General features: G+C 47.7%; 1 protein-coding gene across 5 annotated transcripts in view; it reads right to left on the bottom strand.

The window, feature by feature from the left end:
- MYO7A (myosin VIIA) overlaps positions 1 to 20,377 on the bottom strand; it is a 171,620-nt gene that overhangs the window by 66,671 nt on the left and 84,572 nt on the right. For 3 of the 5 annotated variants that reach the window (XM_077926921.1, XM_077926920.1, XM_077926922.1), the window contains 5 exons: positions 18,209 to 18,351; positions 16,521 to 16,731; positions 15,141 to 15,276; positions 13,739 to 13,845; positions 4,130 to 4,186 (listed from right to left, as the gene is read on the bottom strand). In XM_077926921.1, the coding sequence (XP_077783047.1) occupies positions 4,130 to 4,186; positions 13,739 to 13,845; positions 15,141 to 15,276; positions 16,521 to 16,731; positions 18,209 to 18,351 (654 nt within the window). Of the gene's footprint in view, positions 1 to 3,881; positions 3,999 to 4,129; positions 4,187 to 13,738; positions 13,846 to 15,140; positions 15,277 to 16,520; positions 16,732 to 18,208; positions 18,352 to 20,377 lie in introns of all 5 variants that reach the window. The other 2 variants (XM_077926923.1, XM_028725900.2) reach the window with 2 other exon arrangements.

Here is a 20,377-nt window from a genome sequence, read left to right as displayed (position 1 = left end):
GCTGCTGCGTCAAATTATAAAGCACGCTTAAGAAAAGTAAGAAAACATCACACAGTGCGATGTCAATGGCCCCAATAATTACGATCTTTAAGTTTAAAGGCCCAAAGTCTTGGGAGGAAAAAGAAAATGAATGCAAGAGAATGAACTTGAACTAAAAATTGTTCAAAGTTCTACCCCCCAAACGGACTTAATTCACATTCCATTCACCCAGCAGTTCGTGGGAGCTACTTTCAGGTGTAGCGCAGGGATTTTTTCAAACTACTTTGATAAATTCGTTAAAGCAAATTAGTGCGTTCTAACGTTCAGTGAACCTTGGCATCTACGGAGCACGTACTTTTGGTTCACATTTAAAAAGTGTCACGTCCCATTTTTACGGATTTGATTAAACCCTCAAATAAGCAATGTGACTCAGGAAGTAAATTCCCTGCCCAGCCACAAATAAACAGCCAGCATCCTTGAGTGACAAGTGTCCTATAAGCTTTTCCAATGCTTCTTCTGTGGCAGTCCCAGATGCCCAAAGGAAAATCCTGTGCAACAAAATTCCCCTTCGTTGCCTGCTGCCCATATAATAATTAACAGAGAATGGATTCTATTATCTATATCTATCTATCTATCTATCTATCTATCTATCTATCATCATCTATCATCTATCTATCTATCTATCTATCATCTATCTATCTATCTATCTATCATCTATCTATCTATCTATCTATCTACTGAATTAAAGTGGGGCCCGGAGACCTGTGGGTATAACGCGGTATATAAATTCAAATAAGTGGGTATAAAGTGGTATATAAATTCAATAATTTCAATAAATGAAAATAAACTGTCCCCCAACCACCCCTTGGGAATACCGTATACAAACACCACACAGTGTGTATTTGTATTGGATTTGAAATTGCTTTTGCATTTTGTTTGTTTGCTTGTTTGCTTGCTTGCTTTGGTAAGCAGGAAATACGTTTCTGCAAGTTCAGGTATTTTATTTGAAAAAAATTAACGTATCATATGGGATAAGGTACGGAATGATCTTTGAAGCACTGGATTTATGCCCTGGTAGTAGTCCGTCCCTGTCAACAGCTTAGCTCAGAGCTTTTCGTTTTAGACAGAGCAAATTCAGTTTCTCTAGCAAACCGGAGGTGGAACTAACCCCTTTCCAACCCCAGGAGGAGTGTTTGTGCGACACACCTACACACTGCAGCCGACACACTAACGTGTCGTGACACAACAGTTTGGAAAGCTCTGGTCCAGCTGCAGCATTTTGAACCAGCTGGAACAAAGTGCTCAGGGGCAGCAGTCCAAGTCATTTGGCTGGACTTAACACATAAAGGTAAAGGTAAAGGGACCCCTGACCATTAGGTCCACTCATGGCCGACTCTGGGGTTGCAGTGCTCATCTCGCTTTATTGGCCGAGGGAGCCGCCGTACAGCTTCCGGGTCATGTGGCCAGCAGGACTAAGCCGCTTCTGGCGAACCAGAACAGTGCATGGAAATGCCTTTTACCTTCCTGCCAGAGCGGTACCTATTTATCTACTTGCACTTTGACGTGCTTTCAAACTGCTAGCTTGGCAGGAGACATAGTGAGTCCTGAATGCAAGGTTCCAGAGAGAAGAATTGCCCCATTAAATAACTCTATTAATCCCAGAGGGGTAAGAGCCTGGAATAGGTTAAAGGTAAAGGTAAAGGGACCCCTGACCATTAGGTCCAGTCGTGACCGACTCTGGGGTTGTGGTGCTCATCTCACTTTACTGGTCAAGGGAGCCAGCGTACAGCTTCCAGATCATGTGGCCAGCATGACTAAGCCGCTTCTGGCAAACCGGAGCAGTGTACAGAAACGCCGTTTACCTTCCCGCCAGAGCAGTACCTATTTATCTACTTGCACTTGGACGTGCTTTCGAACTGCTAGGTTGGCAGGAGCAGGGACCGAGCAACGGGAGCTCACCCTGTTGCAGGGATTCGAACCGCCGACCTTCTGATCGGCAAGTCCTAGGCTCTGTGGTTTAACCCACAGCGCCACCAATGTCCCTTAATGGAATAGGTTAAGGGGAGGATCAAAGAGCTCAGCCAAGAATCAGAGGAAGTTGCCAGGTTGCAAATGCCTGACGTCCTGTCTGACCCATCCAGCCTTTCTTTACCTTTCACCTTAGCAGGTGGGTCTTACTGACTGCCATGGAAGAGGTAAGGAAACGTGTCTGGATGAGAGCAGACTGAGAGGAAATAGGCCAGCCATCTTCAAATAGCTTGAGGGCTGTCAGATGGAGGATGGAGGAAGCTTGTTTTCTCTTGTTTCGGAGGGTAGGACCCAAACCAATGGCTTCAAATTACAAGAAAGGAGATTCCAGAGTGGTGCCTGCTCTGGTTATCTCCCACTTGGACTACTGCCATGCGCTCTACGTGGGCCTACCTTTGAAGGTGACCCGGAAACTGCAATTAATCCAGAATGCGGCAGCTAGACTGGTGACTGGAAGCGGCTGCCGGGAGCACATTACACGGGTCCTGAAAGACCTACATTGGCTCCTGGTACGTTTCCAAGCACAATTTAAAGTGTTGGTGCTGTCCTTTAAAGCCCTAAACGGCCTCGGCTCAGTAGACCTGAAGGAGCGTCTCCACCCCCATTGTTCAGCCCGGACACTGAGATCCAGCACCGAGGGCCTTCTGGCAGTTCCCTCATTGCGAGAAGTGAGGTTACAGGGAACCAGTCAGAGGGCCTTCTCTGTGGTGGCGCCCACCCTGTGCAACACCCTCCCTTCAGATGTGAAGGAAATAAGCAGCTATCTTATCTTTAAAAGACATCTGAAGGCAGCCCTGTTTAGGGAAGTTTTTAATATTTAATGCTGTATTGTTTTTAACACTCGATTGGGAGCCGCCCAGAGTGGCTGGGGAAACTCAGCCAGATGGGCAGGGTATAAATAATAAATTATTATTCCATCTCTGATGGTAAGAGCTGTTTGACGGTGGAACGGTCTCCCTTGGGAGGTGGTGGACTCTCTTTCCTTGCCAGCTCTTAAGCAGAGGTTGGATGGCCTTTTGTTAGGGATGCTTCAGCTGAGATTTCTGCATTGCAGGGGGTTGAACTAGACGACTCTCAGGGTCCCTCTACAATTTTATGTTGCTGGACCACAACTTCCACCATCCCTGACCATTGACCACGCTTGCTGGGTATCATGGGAAATGGAGTCCAACATTTAGAGGGCCACAGATCCACCCCCCCCCCAAAAAAAATCATGGTGGCCATGCTTTTGATCAGCCTTCTCCAGCCTGCTGCCCTCCGGACATATTGGACTACATCTCCCAGAATCCCCAACACCTAGAGGGGCCCAGAAGCACAGACTTCACTAGTCGGCCTTGGCCTAGTAAACCTGAAGGAGCGTCTCCACCCCCATTGTTCTGCCCGGACACTGAGGTCCAGTTCCAAGGGCCTTCTGGCAGTTCCCTCACTGAGAGAAGCCAAGTTACAGGGAACTAGGCAGAGGGCCTTCTCAGTGGTGGCGCCCGCCCTCCCATCAGATGTCAAGGAAATAAACAACTATCTGACTTTTAGAAGACATCTGAAGGCAGCCCTGTTTAGGGAAGTTTTTAATGTTGGGTGTTTTATCGTGTTTTTAATATTTCGTTGGAAGCCGCCCAGAGTGGCTGGGGAAAGCCAGCCAGATGGATGGGGTATAAATATTTTATTATTATTATTATTATTATTATTATTATTATTATTATTATTATTAACAACAATGGGTTTTCGGAACCTCCTCTTGCACTCTGAGCTCTAGCAGGAAGGTAGGCTCTCCTGGCACACCCAACCAGGTAATTGCCAGACTAATGGAGGCCCAATTTAGCCTTCGAACCCTAGAGGAAAACCCCTGAGCCGCTTTGATTGCCCTTCGCCATCACCTTTTCCAGCATAATGTAGTGGCTCCAGGCATCCCTAGCAAAGGCAGAGAACAGCTTTGCTTCCCTGAGGCAAGCCCTCCGCGAGTCCGCAACCACCTCTGTCCTTTCGCGAGCGACCTGCTGCAAAGGACGCAAGGAGAAGAGTAAAACCGGCGACAGAGGAGGGCAGGTTGGGGGAGCAGGAGTGGGGAGGGGGAGAGAAGAAGTGAACATAGCACACACAAGGGAGCTCTTTGGCTTATTTTTACCTTCAGGCTGGGTGCTGGAGACTGCCCAAAAGCACTGGACGCATAGCCACAGAGAAACTACAGGGGATCAAAAGACAAAAAAAACAAACAAACAAGAGACAGAGAATAGGAGAAAAAAAAGTGAAAAAGAAGAACGACTAAGACAGGACTTCCGAGCTATTCTCTAACCACAAGCTGCTGGTTCAGGGGTGTTTGAAACCCAAGTATTTGCAACGGCTGCTTTTGAATAAGCGTTATATTCCTGCCACCCAATGGTAGGGATGGAGGCAGAGGCAGCTTGCTGGGTGGGGTGGGTTGCACTTGCTACGCTAGCTTCCCTGCAAGGATTGGGGCCATGGCTGCTTAGCAGGATGGACAAAGTGGCGGGCAGGTTGGTGCAGTGCAAACCAGGGGTGTAAGAAGCTCTCGTTTCGTGCTGCATTCGTTGCACACATCTGCGTTTCCATTCCGCTGCGGATCGCCTTCCACTGCATAATTCTGTTATCTAATGTAGTTCTTTCGCTGGGTTGATTTCTGGTCTGCACACCGGAGGAATAAGCCAACCCTGGCAACTTTCGCTCCCATTTCCCTTTCATTGGAATTCAACACTCCCAGTGCAAATGCGCTGCAGGAACTAATTTGGCACTCCTGAGGATGTGTTTGCACCGCACCAATTCCCCCCCCCCCACCACTTCGGTAAGAAGGAATGGCACACCCACTTGGAAGCTAGAGCAGTGGCTTCACCCCACTTCTGAACAGAGGAGGAATCCATTTGGTCGGAGGCTACGCACTCCTCTAGATTTCACATCACAGTTTGGGTGCTCAAAATAGTGCCCACAAAATGACACATTTTACTGTTACGTGTATTTAACCCAAAGGCTCACTGAAGAGCATTGAAAAATACACATTTTGGGGGGGCATGCATACCCCCCCAAAAAGAGTGCATTGCTGAAGATAATAATGTGTACAATTTTTGGTTCATTCTTCAAATAATTCTGCATAGAATGGGATAGAGCAGACTGATGGTTGAGCACCAGCAAAAATGAATTGGAACAGACGTCGGCTGATCTGTCCCAGTGTGTGGATTTCAGTATAAAACTGCAAACCTTTTTCCTTTATTCTTCATGCTTTGCAGTGGAGTGGTAGAAGCTGTGTGCATCTGATCAGGCATCAGATTAGCTCATTGCAGCAAGCAGCTTTCATAGAATTTGGATTTCAAGCAGTAACCCAGAGCCTGCTCTTTTTCCGTGTGCTGACTTATCACAAAACCTATCTCCATCCCACCCACCCCCTGCGCATCCATTAAATACAAATCCACAGATCCAGCCCATCCTTCAGACCCCAGGACCCCTGAATGCTCCAGCAGCAGCATCTTGAACACTGGGACCCCTGGGATCTGTAGCATCTTGTGGCTCCCGGGTCTTCAGTAAGGACTCAGGAGCCTTGGGAAACAGCAGTCCCCAAGCATCCCATTGCCCCCACCAAGTGCTGTTGCTAATGAGAACGCCAACAGCCTTTGCTACTGCTGTTGCCAGGTTAGATTTAGTGGGATGTGGCAGAGGGTGTCTTTCTGGCCATTTGCCCACTGCCTGACAATTGATACCCAGTGATATTTTTCTTGCACAATATGGGTGGCTCCCAGCATTGCATTCCCTGTTGGCTGATGCCTTGGAGGCGATAACCCAGTGATGGACGTGGCCAAAACTGGATGTAGCCACCCCACACGGTTGCACACACCCAAGACCCACAGTGCCCCATCTCAGCTAACTTGTGCACATCACCTGAGGTTCATCAGGGGGGGTTATCAAACTCACCCCACTCCTCAAATGTTCAATCTGATGACTGGGGAGCAGGCAATTTGTGTCCACCTCGGGATGTGATGGAGACCCAGCTCTATGTATATATTATTTCCCACTCCCTTTTTGCAACTGCCAAAATTTGCATTGGTCAGAGGCTGATCCAGCCATATACATCAGTCTTTACAGACTTGGTCACCCCAGCATCAATGCCACCCAACATATGAAGGTTCCATCATAAACAAACATAGAGACCCTCTATTCTCACACATACTGGTTTTCCCAGTAATGATGTATGGAAGTGAGAGCTGGACCATAAAGAAGGCTGATCGCCGAAGAATGGATGCTTTTGAATTATGGTGCTGGAGGAGACTCTTGAGAGTCCCAGGGACTGCAAGAAGATCAAACCGATCCATTCTGAAGGAAATCAGCCTTGAGTGCTCACTGGAAGGACAGATCCTGAAGCTGAGGCTCTAATACTTTGGCCACCTCATGAGAAGAGAAGACTCCCTGGAAAAGACCCTGATGCTGGGAAAGATGGAGGGCACAAGGAGAAGGGGATGACAGAGGACGAGATGGTTGGACAGTGTTCTCGAAGCTACCAGCATGAGTTTGACCAAACTGCGGGAGGCAGTGGAAGACAGGAGTGCCTGGCGTGTTCTGGTCCATGGAGTCACAAAGAGTCGGACACGACTAAACGACTAAACAACAATAATTCTCACACAAGGGTTACAATTTCCTTCCCACACCTGCCAATTAGATACAATTGAAGCCTCTTTTATGCTTTAAACCAGTTGTTCCACCCTTTGGGGGGGGGGGCGGTTTACCAAGAGTGCAGCAGGGGAGGAGCTGAAGGTGTCAATGATTTTGAAAAGCTGGCATTGCTGGACCAAGTTCATCCGTTTTGTTGGATTAGTTAAACTACATAGCTTTAATTTTCAAATAGATGTGCAACAAATCGTTACTCGCCAGAGTAGCTACTCGCCAGAGTAGTGCATGCTGTGATTATCTCCCACTTGGACTACTGCAATGTGCTCTACGTGGGGCTACCTTTGAAGGTGACCTGGAAACTACAACTAATCCAGAATACGGCACCTAGACTGGTGATTGGGAGCGGCCGCCAAGACCACATAACACTGGTCTTGAAAGACCCACATTGGCTCCCAGTATATTTCCGAGCAGAATTCAAAGTGTTGGTGCTGACTTTTAAAGCCCTAAATGGCCTCAGTCCAGTATACCTGACGGAATGTCTCCACCCCCATCGTTCTGCCCGGACACTGAGGTCCAGCGCCAAGGGCATTCTGGCTGTTCCCTCATTGTGAGAAACCAAGTTACAGGGAACCAGGCAGAGGGCCTTCTTGGTAGTGGCACCCGCCCTGTGGAACGCCCTCCCACCAGATGTCAAAGAGAACAACAACTACCAGACTTTTAGAAGACATCTGAAGGCAGCCCTGTTTAGAGAAGCTTTTAATGTTTGATGCATTACTGTGTTCTGATATTTTGTTGGGGGCCACCCAGAGTAGCTGGGGAGGCCCACCAAGGTGGGCAGCGTATAATTAATAAATTTATTATTATTATTATTATTATTATTATTATTATTATTATTACTACTACTACTACTACTATTACTACTACTACTGTTTTGGATTTTGCTGTGTTATTATCATCCTTAGCTGATTGTGCAAACCGCTATTCTGAAGAAAAATAAATGAGTTTATAGCCTGAAAAGTTTTGGAACCGCTGCTTTAAAACTCTTCAGTCGATCTGGCTGCACTAGCTATAAAAAAGGTGCAACTTGGAATAGAATATATGCAGTGGTATTTACTAGCTGGGTAGACAGTTATAGTGGGGAAGGGGAGGGAAACATTTCTGGGAATTGCATAGCCAAGAAACAACCAGCTTAGCAACAGCCTTGGCACAGACTCATGATTGAAAAGTAAAATGGGTGTTCTGTGTGTTTTTTTGGCTCTTGTTTGTTTACTTCCAATGCACACAACTAGCTCATCCTCTGATGGGCACTGGGTGGCTTAGGAGTAGGAATGACTGGAATTCCCAGAGCTCAGTTGTGCCCAGGCCTGAATAATCACATTTTAAGCCTGTGCTGAACTCCACATCCTTTCCTGCCCCGCAGGGGTCAAAACGCCTCAAGTGTGCACATCAACAGAGCCGTCTTACCCATAGGCGCTAGGGGTGCGGGGTGCCCAGACACTGGGCTCTCAGGGGCACCAGGCCGAAAGTCTAGGGCCCGAGAGTTGAGTCCGGGGAAGAGCCCGTCTGTCAGTCGGAGCACCGTGGGGGTCCCTTCTGCTGCGGGCGGCAACCGAGCCAGCAAGACGCTGAGGCGGCCGGCTGGCTGCGCCCTCCTGCGCACCTGGGACTGGGCAATCTGGAGGGGGGGGTGCCAGGCGGATCTTTGCACCCTTGCGCCGCATATTCTTGATCCCCCCCCCTTTCCTGACATTTATTGCTGCTTTTCTGCCCAAAGCGGAGCATATCATCAAATAAAACAGAAAGTGCCCAAATGAACACAGACTGCAAAGCATGCATCTTGAAATAACAAAATCTGAGCAATGCACAAAGACTCACACACAGGCCGGCAAGGAAAGAAAACACCAGTTAAACAGCAGATGAGGAGAAAATAAAAGCCGTTGGCTTGATGGAAGTAGATGGCTTTTACCAGACACTGGAATGCCCCTAAAGTGGGTGGACAGACAGGTCTGGAAAGCGCGGAGGCTTCCAATTCCTGGGTGCTGCTACCAAGAAGGCCCTTCCCTGCCAGGGACCAAGGAGGGAATATTGCATTCGTTTTCCTGATAATAGTGCTAGCATTTCTGTTTTCAAATGTTCCTTGCCAGAGCTATTTCTCTGGAAAAAGAGGTGCCAGAGCTCACCATGAACTTCCCCCTTTTTCTCTCAGAATGGCAATTGCGCCCACCTGAGACGTGCCGAGTTATGGTGAGCACCGGCTGAAGAAAGAGAGCCCTGCTTGCTGGTATTCTGCCCCAAATTATGTTGCTTTACTCCTGCGATTTGCCGGGTTAAAGGGGCTTCACATGGAGATCTTCCAGAATCAAATAACACCGGAATGAGTGCTATTCACAAGCTATATTCCATGAGTTTTCCACACTGTTATGATGTGTGAAAGATCAAACACAAAGGGGAAATCAACGGTTTTTGGATTCAGCAAAACCACTGAAGATGGTTTTGCAAAACATCTCCGGCAAAACTGGAGATGACCCGGGAGGACCCGAGTCCAGCCTGCTCCCTGGAAAAAGGAGAATATCGGAGAAGGCTGGGCCTCCATCCTCAATAAGGGGATAATACTGACTGATAATACTGCTCGTAAGGATCACAGAATAACAATGCGCATAAAATGCTACAAACACTGTAAAGCAAATAACTACTAGAGTTGCTACGAACAGGCAATTTTGACTTTGGGAAACAAAAGTGGGCATGCATCGCATCCCTAATTCTCATTGCTTCCTTTCAATCTGACTTTTTAACGCTCCGTCCGGCACAAAATCCAGAGACGCTGTCTCTTTTATTCCTGCTGAAGCTGTTCTCTCTATGGCACCCGAACATGACCTTTGCCTTTAAGCTGTTCAGTCGAGGGATTTGATGCGCCGGCAAAGAGCCGACCCCATACCTCTTAACACTGAGCTAGCGCTCTATCTCCTTATATGCCTTACTCTTCTGCATCATCCCCACCATGCAAAAAGGCTGCGGTGAGCCTCACCTTTCCGATTCTTCGTCCATGCTCCTTTCCTGAGCCATGCGCTTAAGCTGGGCCTCCTGACCTCACTGTGCTTAAGAGGTGTTTTAAGAGTCACATCTTAAGGCTCCTGCTCAGCAGCTGATTTTTTAAAAAAACAAATGTGGACAGTGTCATCAACTGAGCAGGGCCACCCATCATAGCTGTCAACCGTCCCTTATTTGGCGGGAAACTCCCATATCCCAGCGCCGTGTCCCGCTGCTGTCCCTTATTGATGATGTCCCTTAAATTTCCCAGGTTTCAAAGGAAGCAGCTCCTGTCCCTCCCTGCCAGCCGGCCAGGGAGGAGGGAGGCTCCAACTGTGTTGCTTGGCTGCCCTGCCCGCCCCCCTCCGACCTCCTCTCACCAGCCTTGGCCCCCAGGAGCCCCTCCCCACCGGGACTGGCGGGAGCCTCAGGCCATTCTGCCGCCATCCTCCTTGCGGCCGCCGAACTGAGCGTCTCTGCCTGGGGCCTCCCCTCTGCCTGCTGCCGCTCCCGCTAGGCCGTACTGCGGCTGTACTGCTGAAGGACCCGGATGAGATGGGCAGCCTGGCGCGCCCTATGAATTGCTGAGGAGCCTTGAGAGGAGAGCGAGGGCAACCATAGAGAAAGCAGTTTAGAGAGAGGAGGCGGAGACGCGGGCAGGTGTTCCAAGGGCTAACCATATTGGGGGAAAGCGGAGGAAGGACCGCAAGTGCTTCTCCCATAGATTTGTAGTGGTAGACTAGCATAGAGAGTCTGATCTGTGGGTTTACTTCGGGCGCTATTTCTCCCCCCCCCCCTTCATCTTGCCCCACCTGATGGAACTGAGAGCTGCAGATGGAGCACGAGAGAAAAGATACAGAACTGCAGCAGCATCTTCGTAGCTTGGACTTCGTTTTGCTCAAAAAGTGGTTGCTGCTTGTAGTTATTTAATTGCAGTGTTTCATCAGCTGGTGTCTTGAGCAGCAACCTCTGGAAACGAATGGCTAAAAACCGGACCCCTGGACGGTTAAGTCCAGTCAAAGGTGACTATGGGATTGTGGCGCTCATCTCACTTTCAGGCCGAGGGAGGCGGCGTTTGTCCACAGACAGCTTTCCTGGTCATGTGGCCAGCAGGACTAAACTGCTTCTGGCACAACGGAACACCGTGATGGAGCACACAAAAACGCCGTCAACCTTCCCGCTGCAGTGATACCTATTTATCTACTCGCACTGGTGTGCTTTCGAACTGCTAGGTTGGCAGGAGCTGGGACAGAGCAACGGGAGCTCGCCCCATCGCACAGATTCGAACTGCTGACCTTCTGATCGGCAAGCCCAAGAGGCTCAGTGGTTTAGACCACAGCGCCACCTGCGTCCCCTTGATCCAGGGGGAATGAACAGACACATGGGTTGCCTAACCAGACTGCATCTCCTCCCTCTACAGAGGCTATCCCAGCTTAGGAAAAGGATCAAGTGAAACCATCCTAAAGCAACAGTTCTGCTGGTCTCTAATTGCAAGTGTGCCCTTTGCCTAGGAATCTTTTAGCATGGATGCACGATGGTTTGGGAGATGACGGATGCGCTCATGTCATGCCAGCATGCCTGATTCTGGCCATCCGCATGCACACAGAGACTTAAACGCCTTCAGGTCCCGTGGCCACCCATATGCCAGGCATATGCAACAGGGGGAGCTGTCAGAGGGCAGGCATCCCAGAGCAAAAGGTAGAAAATTGCCTTTAAAAAAACCCCCAAACACATTGCACATTCCCAACCATGCACACATCACTAAACCAGGAACATAAAATTTACATCACAAGAGTGTGCCTTTCGTGGTTTCAAGTATGGCTGTCACCTGACTAAAGAAATCTTAGCTGGTTGGGAGATTTAGATGATTAATAGGTATAAATTTGCATGCGAGAAAAAGGTATAGAATTGCAGGAAGAAGAATGTTTGTTTATAGATGGTGCTCAAATGAGGCATTTAAAATTTGCAGCTTGATTAATCAAAGACATATCATCAGGCAATCAAAAATGTTTTTTGAAGTGACTAATCTAACATTGATTGATTGATTGATTGATTGATTGATTGAGGTCAGTTGTGGTGTAGTGGTTAGAGTGTCAGATTGAGGGCTGGGAGTAAAAGGTAAAGGGACCCCTGACCATTAGGTCCAGTCGTGGCCGACTCTGGGGTTGTGGCACTCATCTTGCTTTACTGGCCGAGGGAGCCAGCGTACAGCTTCTGGGACATGTGGCCAGCAGGACTAAGCCGCTTCTGGCGAACCAGAGCAGCGCATGGAAACGCTGTTTACCTTCCCGCTGGAGCGGTACCTATTTATCTACTTGCACTTTGACGTGCTTTCGAACTGTTAGGTTGGCAGGAGCAGGGAGCGAGCAATGGGAGCTCACCCCATCGCGGGGATTTGAACCACCAACCTTCTGATCAGCAAATCCTAGGCTCTGTGGTTTAACCCACAGCGCCACCTGCCAGGGTTCAAATGCCAGCTCAGCCAAGAAGCTCACTGGGCGACCCTGGGCCAGTCACTGCCTCTCTCAGCCTAACCTACCTCACAGGATTGTTGTGGGGATTAAATGAGGAGCAGGGAGAACAATGCAATGGAGAAAAAGGTGGGAAATAAATGCAAGGAATAAAATAAATATTGCAGCTCCCGTTTCAGAACTAGCAGCACCGGCCAAAGGAAAACTGGTATTATCTTCAACATCAGTTGCATGCAGCGGTACAAAGACATGGGAAAGGGCTGGCTGAAAGGATTCTGCGAGCTTTCGCAATAAATGCTGGAGAATGATCATCTCCCCCCAGCCATTATGAAAAAATTCAGTGTATTCCTGAAAGAAAACAGGGTCTGCAGTGATAAAATGGCTTCTTTTAGTAGCTTTATTAACTGGAGCACGGTTTCCCAAACTTGGGTCTGTTTTTGGTTTTTGGGTCGCAGTTCCCATCATCCCTGACCACTGGTCCTGCTAGCTAGGGATGATGGGAGTCCAAAAACAGCTGGAGACTGAAGTTTGGGAAATCCTGAATTAGAGAATATTTAGCGGCATTCCAAAAAGAAGGATATCCTCTCTGTCTCGGTTAACCCTTTATTTTTCCTTTTATACTCCAAGAGGCTGGTATGCTTTTAAATGGATGTCAAATTGCTCACAGATACTTTTAAGTGGGCCCTTTAGTTTGTGCAAAGAATTGGATATCAAGAATGTGAAGGGGGAAGGAATGGGTTTCTGTGCAGTCAGTTTGAAACTGACCCAAAATCCCCATTTTTCCTCCTCCAAGGGAGCATTTCTAAAATGCTGTAACTTGAGCTCTTGAGCCAAAACCCAGCTGTATAAACAAGTGCTCAAAGCTCTCTCCCTTATCAGTCTGTGACGGCAATGAGTGGCCTTGCCAGTTCCAGTAGAGCAGGGATGACACATCTGGGTCTTATCTTACAACCTGACCACAAAGACCACAAAGACGCACAGACCTTGTCAAGTCTGACAAGAGGCCCGGGAATGGCGCCAGGAGTTGGTGACCTCCTGCCCCACGATAAGAGTATAGGAACAGGAACAACCTTTTATGGTCAAGAGTACAGGAAGAGGAAAACCCTTTTATGGTCAAGAGTGCCGGAACAGGAATAACTGTTTATGGTCATGGATGTCAACTTACGTGTATAAGCTGACGTGCTTGAATTCCTGGGGAAGGGGGGAGAGGGTGCCTGGAGGATATATATACTGCATGAAATTGCTCAGTTCTTTGGACTTGCTGTGAACTGACCACGCAAGTGCATTCTGCTATCCGGAGAGCAGAATAAACTCTTTCTCTGAATCAACCTCGGTGTCATTTGACTTCCTCCCTCCCTCCCGGGAGCAACGCAGGCCCCACCAGTCGGTAAAGCCTATAAGGCTACAAATGTACAAATATACAAGTAGCCCAAAGGACCACCCAATCCAGCATTCTGTTCTCAGCCGGATGACCCAATGGGAAGCGCAAAAGCAAGACCCCCAAATGCAGCAGCACTTCTGCCCAATTGCAGTTCCCAGCAACTTGGCATTCAGAGTTATTCTGCCCATGTTCATATTCCGCACCCAACAACCCACCCTACAACTCCGCAATAGAGATTTATTACCATGGCTACATCAGCCTGGAAGATCTGTTTGATGAACTTATTCCTTGAGGAGTGGACCAGCTGGATGATGTCTCCATGAAGTGTGTCCCTGTTTTTCTCCAGAAATCCTGTAGTGGAGAAGACAACAGCATGAGCCCAGAATTATTTACACTGCTGTAAGGTTTTTTTGGAGGGGGTGGATGGGTCGGTCAGTCAGCATGATGCTCTGAGTCCCTTGCAGTTCTTGGGATCATGTCTCTGTGCAGGGCAGAAAGTATGAGGAGCAAGAGTGCCAAACCAGCTCCTATGTCCTGGCAATGGTTGTGGCTGACTAGTTAAGCGCCATGATTAGCATAATCATGCCGCAGAACAGGGGTCAGCAAACTACGGCCCGTGGGCCAGATGTGGTGCTTGCTCCAAGCTCAGACCGCATGGCTCTAACAAGCCCCTCTTCCTATAATTTAGGAACTTTCAACACTGTAACTAAGCCAAGTTTTACTGTCGGTGCAACAGTTTCCGACTGGTGTATATAAAAGCACATGAATCTGACTTTTGGAGCCTTTGTAAGTAAACCATTTTTAACTTACCAAATATGTGATCTTTTTCTATGCTGGGGGAAGAGGGAAACTTTGGAAGGAACTCACAAGGGCATATTTTAAAGGTCTAACAGCCTATATTTCCATGCTTTACTTTGCTGCATATTTTGTGATTTTTAAATATCTGCTGGCATTCTCTCACCAAAAAGCACTTGCCCCAAACTTGGATCTTGGCAACCAGGGAATTCACCTTTTATATGTGTATTTTTTCCCCTTTGCCACCAACACCTGCTTGATCTGTTTTGGATTCCAGGCTGTGACTAATTGAAAAGCAAGATCTGTTTAGCCGTTAATGCCACAAGCCCTCCATCTTGTGCTCAGGTTGCATATAGGTGTAAATAAAACCACATATCCTAAAAACACCACACTCTCCACTGACTTTCATTCCAAGGAAGCTGAATCCAGAGATTGGGGGAGCGTATTACAATATATTCAAGTCTGAAGCCCATTTTCATCTCATGATGGGCACAGGGCAAGTTTTTGACTGCTTCCTGATGGGAACTCAGTATCACAAACAGGTCATTCAGATACTGCACACAGGCAGCTGCTGACTCCTGCTCTGGAAGGTAGGACTCGAATCCATGGCTTCAAGTTGCAGGAGATTCCGACTAGACATGTAGAAAAGCTTTTTGGCAGTAAGAGCTGTTTGACAGTGGAAAAGTCTCCCTCAGAAGGTTGTGGACCCTTGGAGGTTTTTAAGCAGAGGTTGGATGGCCATCTGTCATGGATACTTTAGTTGAGATTCCTGTATTGCATCGGGGTTGGACTAGATGACCCTTGGGCCCCTTCCAACACTAAGACTCTACGATTCTATGACTTTGACCTACCTTTCGTCTCATAGTACACGACTCCAGCGAAGTGGTTGATGCCAAACTGGGTGTCGTAGTTGTTTTTGGGAGGGATGTAGTTGGTGTTGAGCTTATGCTGGGAGTTCAGCTTGTGCAGCATGGTCGTGTCTGTTCCCTATATCAATTAGAACACAATACCCAACTTTAAAAGGTTTGCTGCAGTGGTCCAAAAATGATCTGTTTGATCTGCCAACCTTTTTCTCCACCGAACCCTCCTTGCATCGTATACTACCTGGATGACTTTCTTTCAAGGGGGAAATGATCAGTGTCTGCATACGCAATTTTTTGTGTGAGCTTGTGGCATGGACTGGTTGGACGCAGAGGGTGGGAAGAATCAGCTGGGGAACCCCCAGGGGAAGAAGGCTCAGAGCCATGGGGAGTGGTGGCGGGACAATGATGAGTGGTTATAGGGAGAAGACTGGGAGGAGGTGTTGGAAGTTGAATGGACAACAGGGCTTAGTGAGCAGGTAGAGCCCGTGGCAGAGAGCAGTCCAGAAGCAGAGGCAGAAGTGGAGGGAGGTCAAGAAGCAGAGATGGGTCTGGTTGGTGAAGAGTCACAGGTGTCTCTCCCTCTTGTTACAACAAACTACCCTTCCCTCTGGTCTTCTAGGACCAGGAGAGGTATGAAGTGAAAGGAGCAAAGGCGGTCAAACAGCCACAGCCTCTAATTGCTTGTGGGAGGAGGGAACCCTGGAGAGGAGGTAAAGGTAAAGGACTCCTGGAAGGTTAAGTCCAGTCAAAGGCGACTCTAGGGTTGCAGCGCTCATCTTGCTTTCAGGCTGAGGGAGCCATCATTTGTCCACAGACAGCTTTCCGGGTCATGTGGCCAGCAGGACTAAACGCCATTTACCTTTCTGCCGGAGCGGTACCTATTTATCTACTTGCACTGGTGTGCTTTCGAACTGCTAGGTTGGCAGGAGCTGGGACAGAGCAACGGGAGCTCACCCCGTTGTGGGGATTTGAACCGCCGACCTTCCAATCGGCAAGCCCAAAAGGCTCAGTGGTTTAGACCACAGCGCCACCTGCTTCCCTAGAGAGGAGGAGACATTGGCGACTGTGGAAAGGGTTCCGTTTAGATCTCATAAAACAACTGCACTGGTTGCCATTTCGTTTCCAGACCCAATTCAAGGTGCTCACATTGGTGTTTAAGGTCCCAGATGATTCTGGCCTCAAATATCTGAAAGACCTCCTTCCTTACAGAGCCTCTCGAGTGCTGAAATCAACAGAAGGAGTTATTGCAGTCAGATCCTTCTTGCAGGCTTCTGAGTGCAGCAACTGCTGATTTCAGCACTGGTGAGAGGGTCTGTCGGGAAGAAGGAGGTCTTCCCTCGATCCAGGACACAAGTTCTTAATCCTGACCTTGGGGAATTTGCTCTCCTCGTCAATGAGCGAGATGATGTTCATTGGTTTGATGGCGATCATGTCGAGGGCATCCTGGTTGTCGGTGAACTCGATGTGCTGCCAGTTAATGTTCTCCAGGTTGTATTCCTCCTGCTCTAGCTTGAAGACGTGGCGGACGAAGAATTGCTGGAGGTTCTCGTTTGCAAAGTTGATACAGAGCTGCTCAAAACTGGGGGGGGGGGGGGGATAACAAGCATCATCAGTGAGGGAAATAGAGAAACAGAATTTATTTATTTATTTTAAAAAAACCAGGAATAATTTGGTAACAGATGCAAGAATATATATATATATATATATATATATATATATATATATATATACACACACACACAGTGGTACCTCGGGTTAAGTACTTAATTCGTTCTGGAGGTCCGTTCTTAACCTGAAACTGTTCTTACCCTGAAGCACCACTTTAGCTAATGGGGCCTCCTGCTGTTGCCGCACCGCCGAAGCATGATTTCCGTTCTCATCCTGAAGCAAAGTTCTTAACCTGAAGCACTATTTCTGGGTTAGCGGAGTCTGTAACCTGAAGCGTATGTAACCCGAGGTACCACTGTATATATAGGTAAAGGGACCCCTGACCATCAGGTCCAGTTGTGACCGACTCTGGTGTTGCGGTGCTCATCTCGCTTTATTGGCTGAGGGAGCCGGCGTACAGCTTCTGGGTCATGTGGCCAGCAAGACTAAGCCGCTTCTGGCGAACCAGAGCAACACACGGAAACACCGTTTACATTCCCGCCAGAGCGGTACCTATTTATCTACTTGCACTTTGACGTGCTTTTGAACTGCTAGGTTGGCAGGAGCTGGGACCGAGCAACAGGAGCTCACCCCGTCGCGGGGATTCGAACCGCCGACCTTCTGATCGGCAAGTCCTAGGCTCTGTGGTTTAACCCACAGCGCCACCCGCATGATTTGAAGGACCTTCTTCTCGCAGATATACCCATGTACTTAATTCAAACATGTGAAGTCCTCTTCTGGGTGCCCTCACCAGGTCTACCAGAAGTAGGGCCTTTTCAGTGTTGACACTTCTTATGCACTCCGGTATAGGGCCAGCCCTACCATTAGACAGAGTATGAATCCTACATTGAACTTCCCTCTTTAAACATGATCACTTTAATTAGGTGCCAGGATTGGACACCCCCCTCCCCCATCTCTTCAAATCCGAACAAAGGAGAGTGTCAGGCTTCGGGGACTGGACTTCCTCATCCCTTTTGGCCATAGATAAGCAGGACAAAGCGAAAAGAGTCGCTTACCATATAAAGAGTCTTTAATGATCACAGCAAAAGAACAAAGCAGCCATTCTTGGAATGGAGGTGCTTCCAATTAAGGTTTCCACCTACTTCCCCCCAGTCACTTCCGCGCTTTGCAACCTGATCTCGCAACCACTGTGCTTTTTGTGTAGCCAACTTATCTGCTCGACGTGTCCTTGGACTGATACGCTGGACACTTTCCAGCGAGAGAGAGTGTCTGTTAGCTCTCACTCTTTCAGTTCTTCTTCACTTTGCTGTTTACCTCCCAGTTCTTCCCAACTTTTGCCTTCAGAACTATGCCCCTCTGCAAACCGCTGTTCCAAATCTATACTGCTCCACTGCTCCTGGGCAGCTTTAGGATAGCAGGTTTTTCCTGAACATTTCTAGCTCCTGTACCTGTTCACAGTGAAGTTCTCAAACCCAAAGATATCAAGGAGTCCAATGGATCTCCTCACACTTTTGTGTTCGTGGGAAGGAGGTCTGTAAATGGCAGCGTTGATCTTCTCCACAATCCATACGAAAAGCCTTCCGTAGATTCCCTGGAAAGGTTGGAGAAAGGGAAGGGAAGTAAATGCCGTTCATTTTATAGCTTGCCTCAAAAGCTTTGGCTCTTCAACATGCCTCTTGCTGGCCCAGGGACAGGAACTACTCGTAACAATTGGATTCTAGAATTTTACAATGTGCATTTTTTTATTTTTCAATTTGCAAACCTGTGCCAAAGGCCTTTGGCCTTGACTCAAGCAAGGGTGATGTTTGGATCTAGTTTGGCTGAGCTCATGCATACAATTTGGCTGGTGCTGCATAACAAAACAGGCCACTGAGAGCTAATTAAGCCAGAACACATTTGGCATTTCAGTTATCCAGAATATCTGACTGAAGAACATTAAGAGCATCTTATACTGAGATTTCAGCTATCTAAAGAATGACTGAAGAACTGTAAGAATACTTTATGTGCTGTGTAAAGGTTTTCTTTCCATTCAGATTATTGCATGGTACTCAGGGCCAGATTTAGGTTTGATGAGGCCCTAAGCTACTGAAGGTAATGGGGCCCTTTATATGTCCAGCTGTCCTTTGTCAACAACAAATGGTCGCTGTTTTTTGTGTTGAATATATGCTAGATGGTAATTTATGGACCTAAGAGGTATCTAAAGCCATTTGCACATAACAAAATATGTATTTTATCAAAGTAATTGTTGAGCTTAAATACAATTAAGAAGAAGTATATTAATAGTGAAATAATTATTAAGCTCTAACTGTATATAGCCCCTTCATGGATCACTGCCTTGCCGTGGCGAAGGGGCTTGAAGAACTCAGAGAAGCTATGAACTACGCCGAGCAGGGCACACAAGATGAACAAGTCATAGTGGAGAGTTTTGACCAAACGTGATCCACCTGGAGGAGGAACCGGCAAGCCACTCCAGTATCCTGCCAAGAAAACTCCATGGACAAAGACAACAGGCATATAAAAGTTATGACGCTGGAAGATGAGCCCCTCAGGTCGGAAGGCGTCCAACATGCTACTGGGGAAGAGCGGAGGGCAAGTACAAGTAGATCCAGAGCTGATGAAGCGGCTGGGCCAAAGCCGAAAGGACGCTCAGTTGCGGATATGCCTGGAAGCGAAAGGAAAGTCCAATGCTGTAAAGGAAAATATTGCATAGGAACCTGGAATGTAAGAACCATGAACCTGGGTAAGTTGGAGGTGGTCAAAAATGAGATGGCAAGAATAAATATTGACATCCTGGGCATCAGTGAACTAAAATGGACGGGAATGGGCGAATTCAGTTCGGATGACCATCACATCTACTACTGTGGGCAAGAAACCCGTAAAAGAAATGGAGTGGCCCTCATAGTCAACAAAAGAGTGGCAAAAACTGTACTGGGATGCAATCTCAAAAATGATAGAATGATCTCGATACGAATCCAAGGCAGACCTTTTAACATCACAGTAATCCAAGTTTATGCACCAACTACTGGCGCCGAAGAAACTGAAATTGACCAATTCTATGAAGACTTACAAGACCTTATAGAAGTGACACCAAAGAAGGATGTTCTTCTCGTTATAGGGGATTGGAATGCTAAAGTAGGGAGTCAAGAGATAAAAGGAACAACTGGCAAGTTTGGCCTTGGAGTTCAAAACGAAGCAGGGCAAAGGCTAATAGAGTTCTGCCAAGAGAACAAGCTGGTCATCACAAACACTCTTTTCCAACAACACAAGAGACGACTCTACACATGGACATCACCAGATGGGCAGCATCGAAATCAGATTGATTATATTCTCTGCAGCCAAAGATGGAGAAGCTCTATACAGTCAGCAAAAACAAGACCTGGAGCTGATTGTGGCTCAGATCATCAGCTTCTTATAGCAAAATTCAAGCTTAAACTGAAGAAAGTAGGAAAAACCACTGGGCCAGTAAGATACAATCTAAGTCAAATCCCTTATGAATACACAGTGGAAGTGAGGAACAGGTTTAAGGATTTAGATTTGGTGGACAGAGTGCCTGAAGAACTATGGATGGAGGCTCGTAACATTGTACAGGAGGCAGCAACGAAAACCATCCCAATGAA

Source organism: Podarcis muralis, chromosome 4, assembly GCF_964188315.1.
Source record: "Podarcis muralis chromosome 4, rPodMur119.hap1.1, whole genome shotgun sequence".
Lineage (NCBI taxonomy): Eukaryota > Metazoa > Chordata > Lepidosauria > Squamata > Lacertidae > Podarcis > Podarcis muralis.
This window is presented reverse-complemented; position numbering and strand designations above follow the sequence as displayed.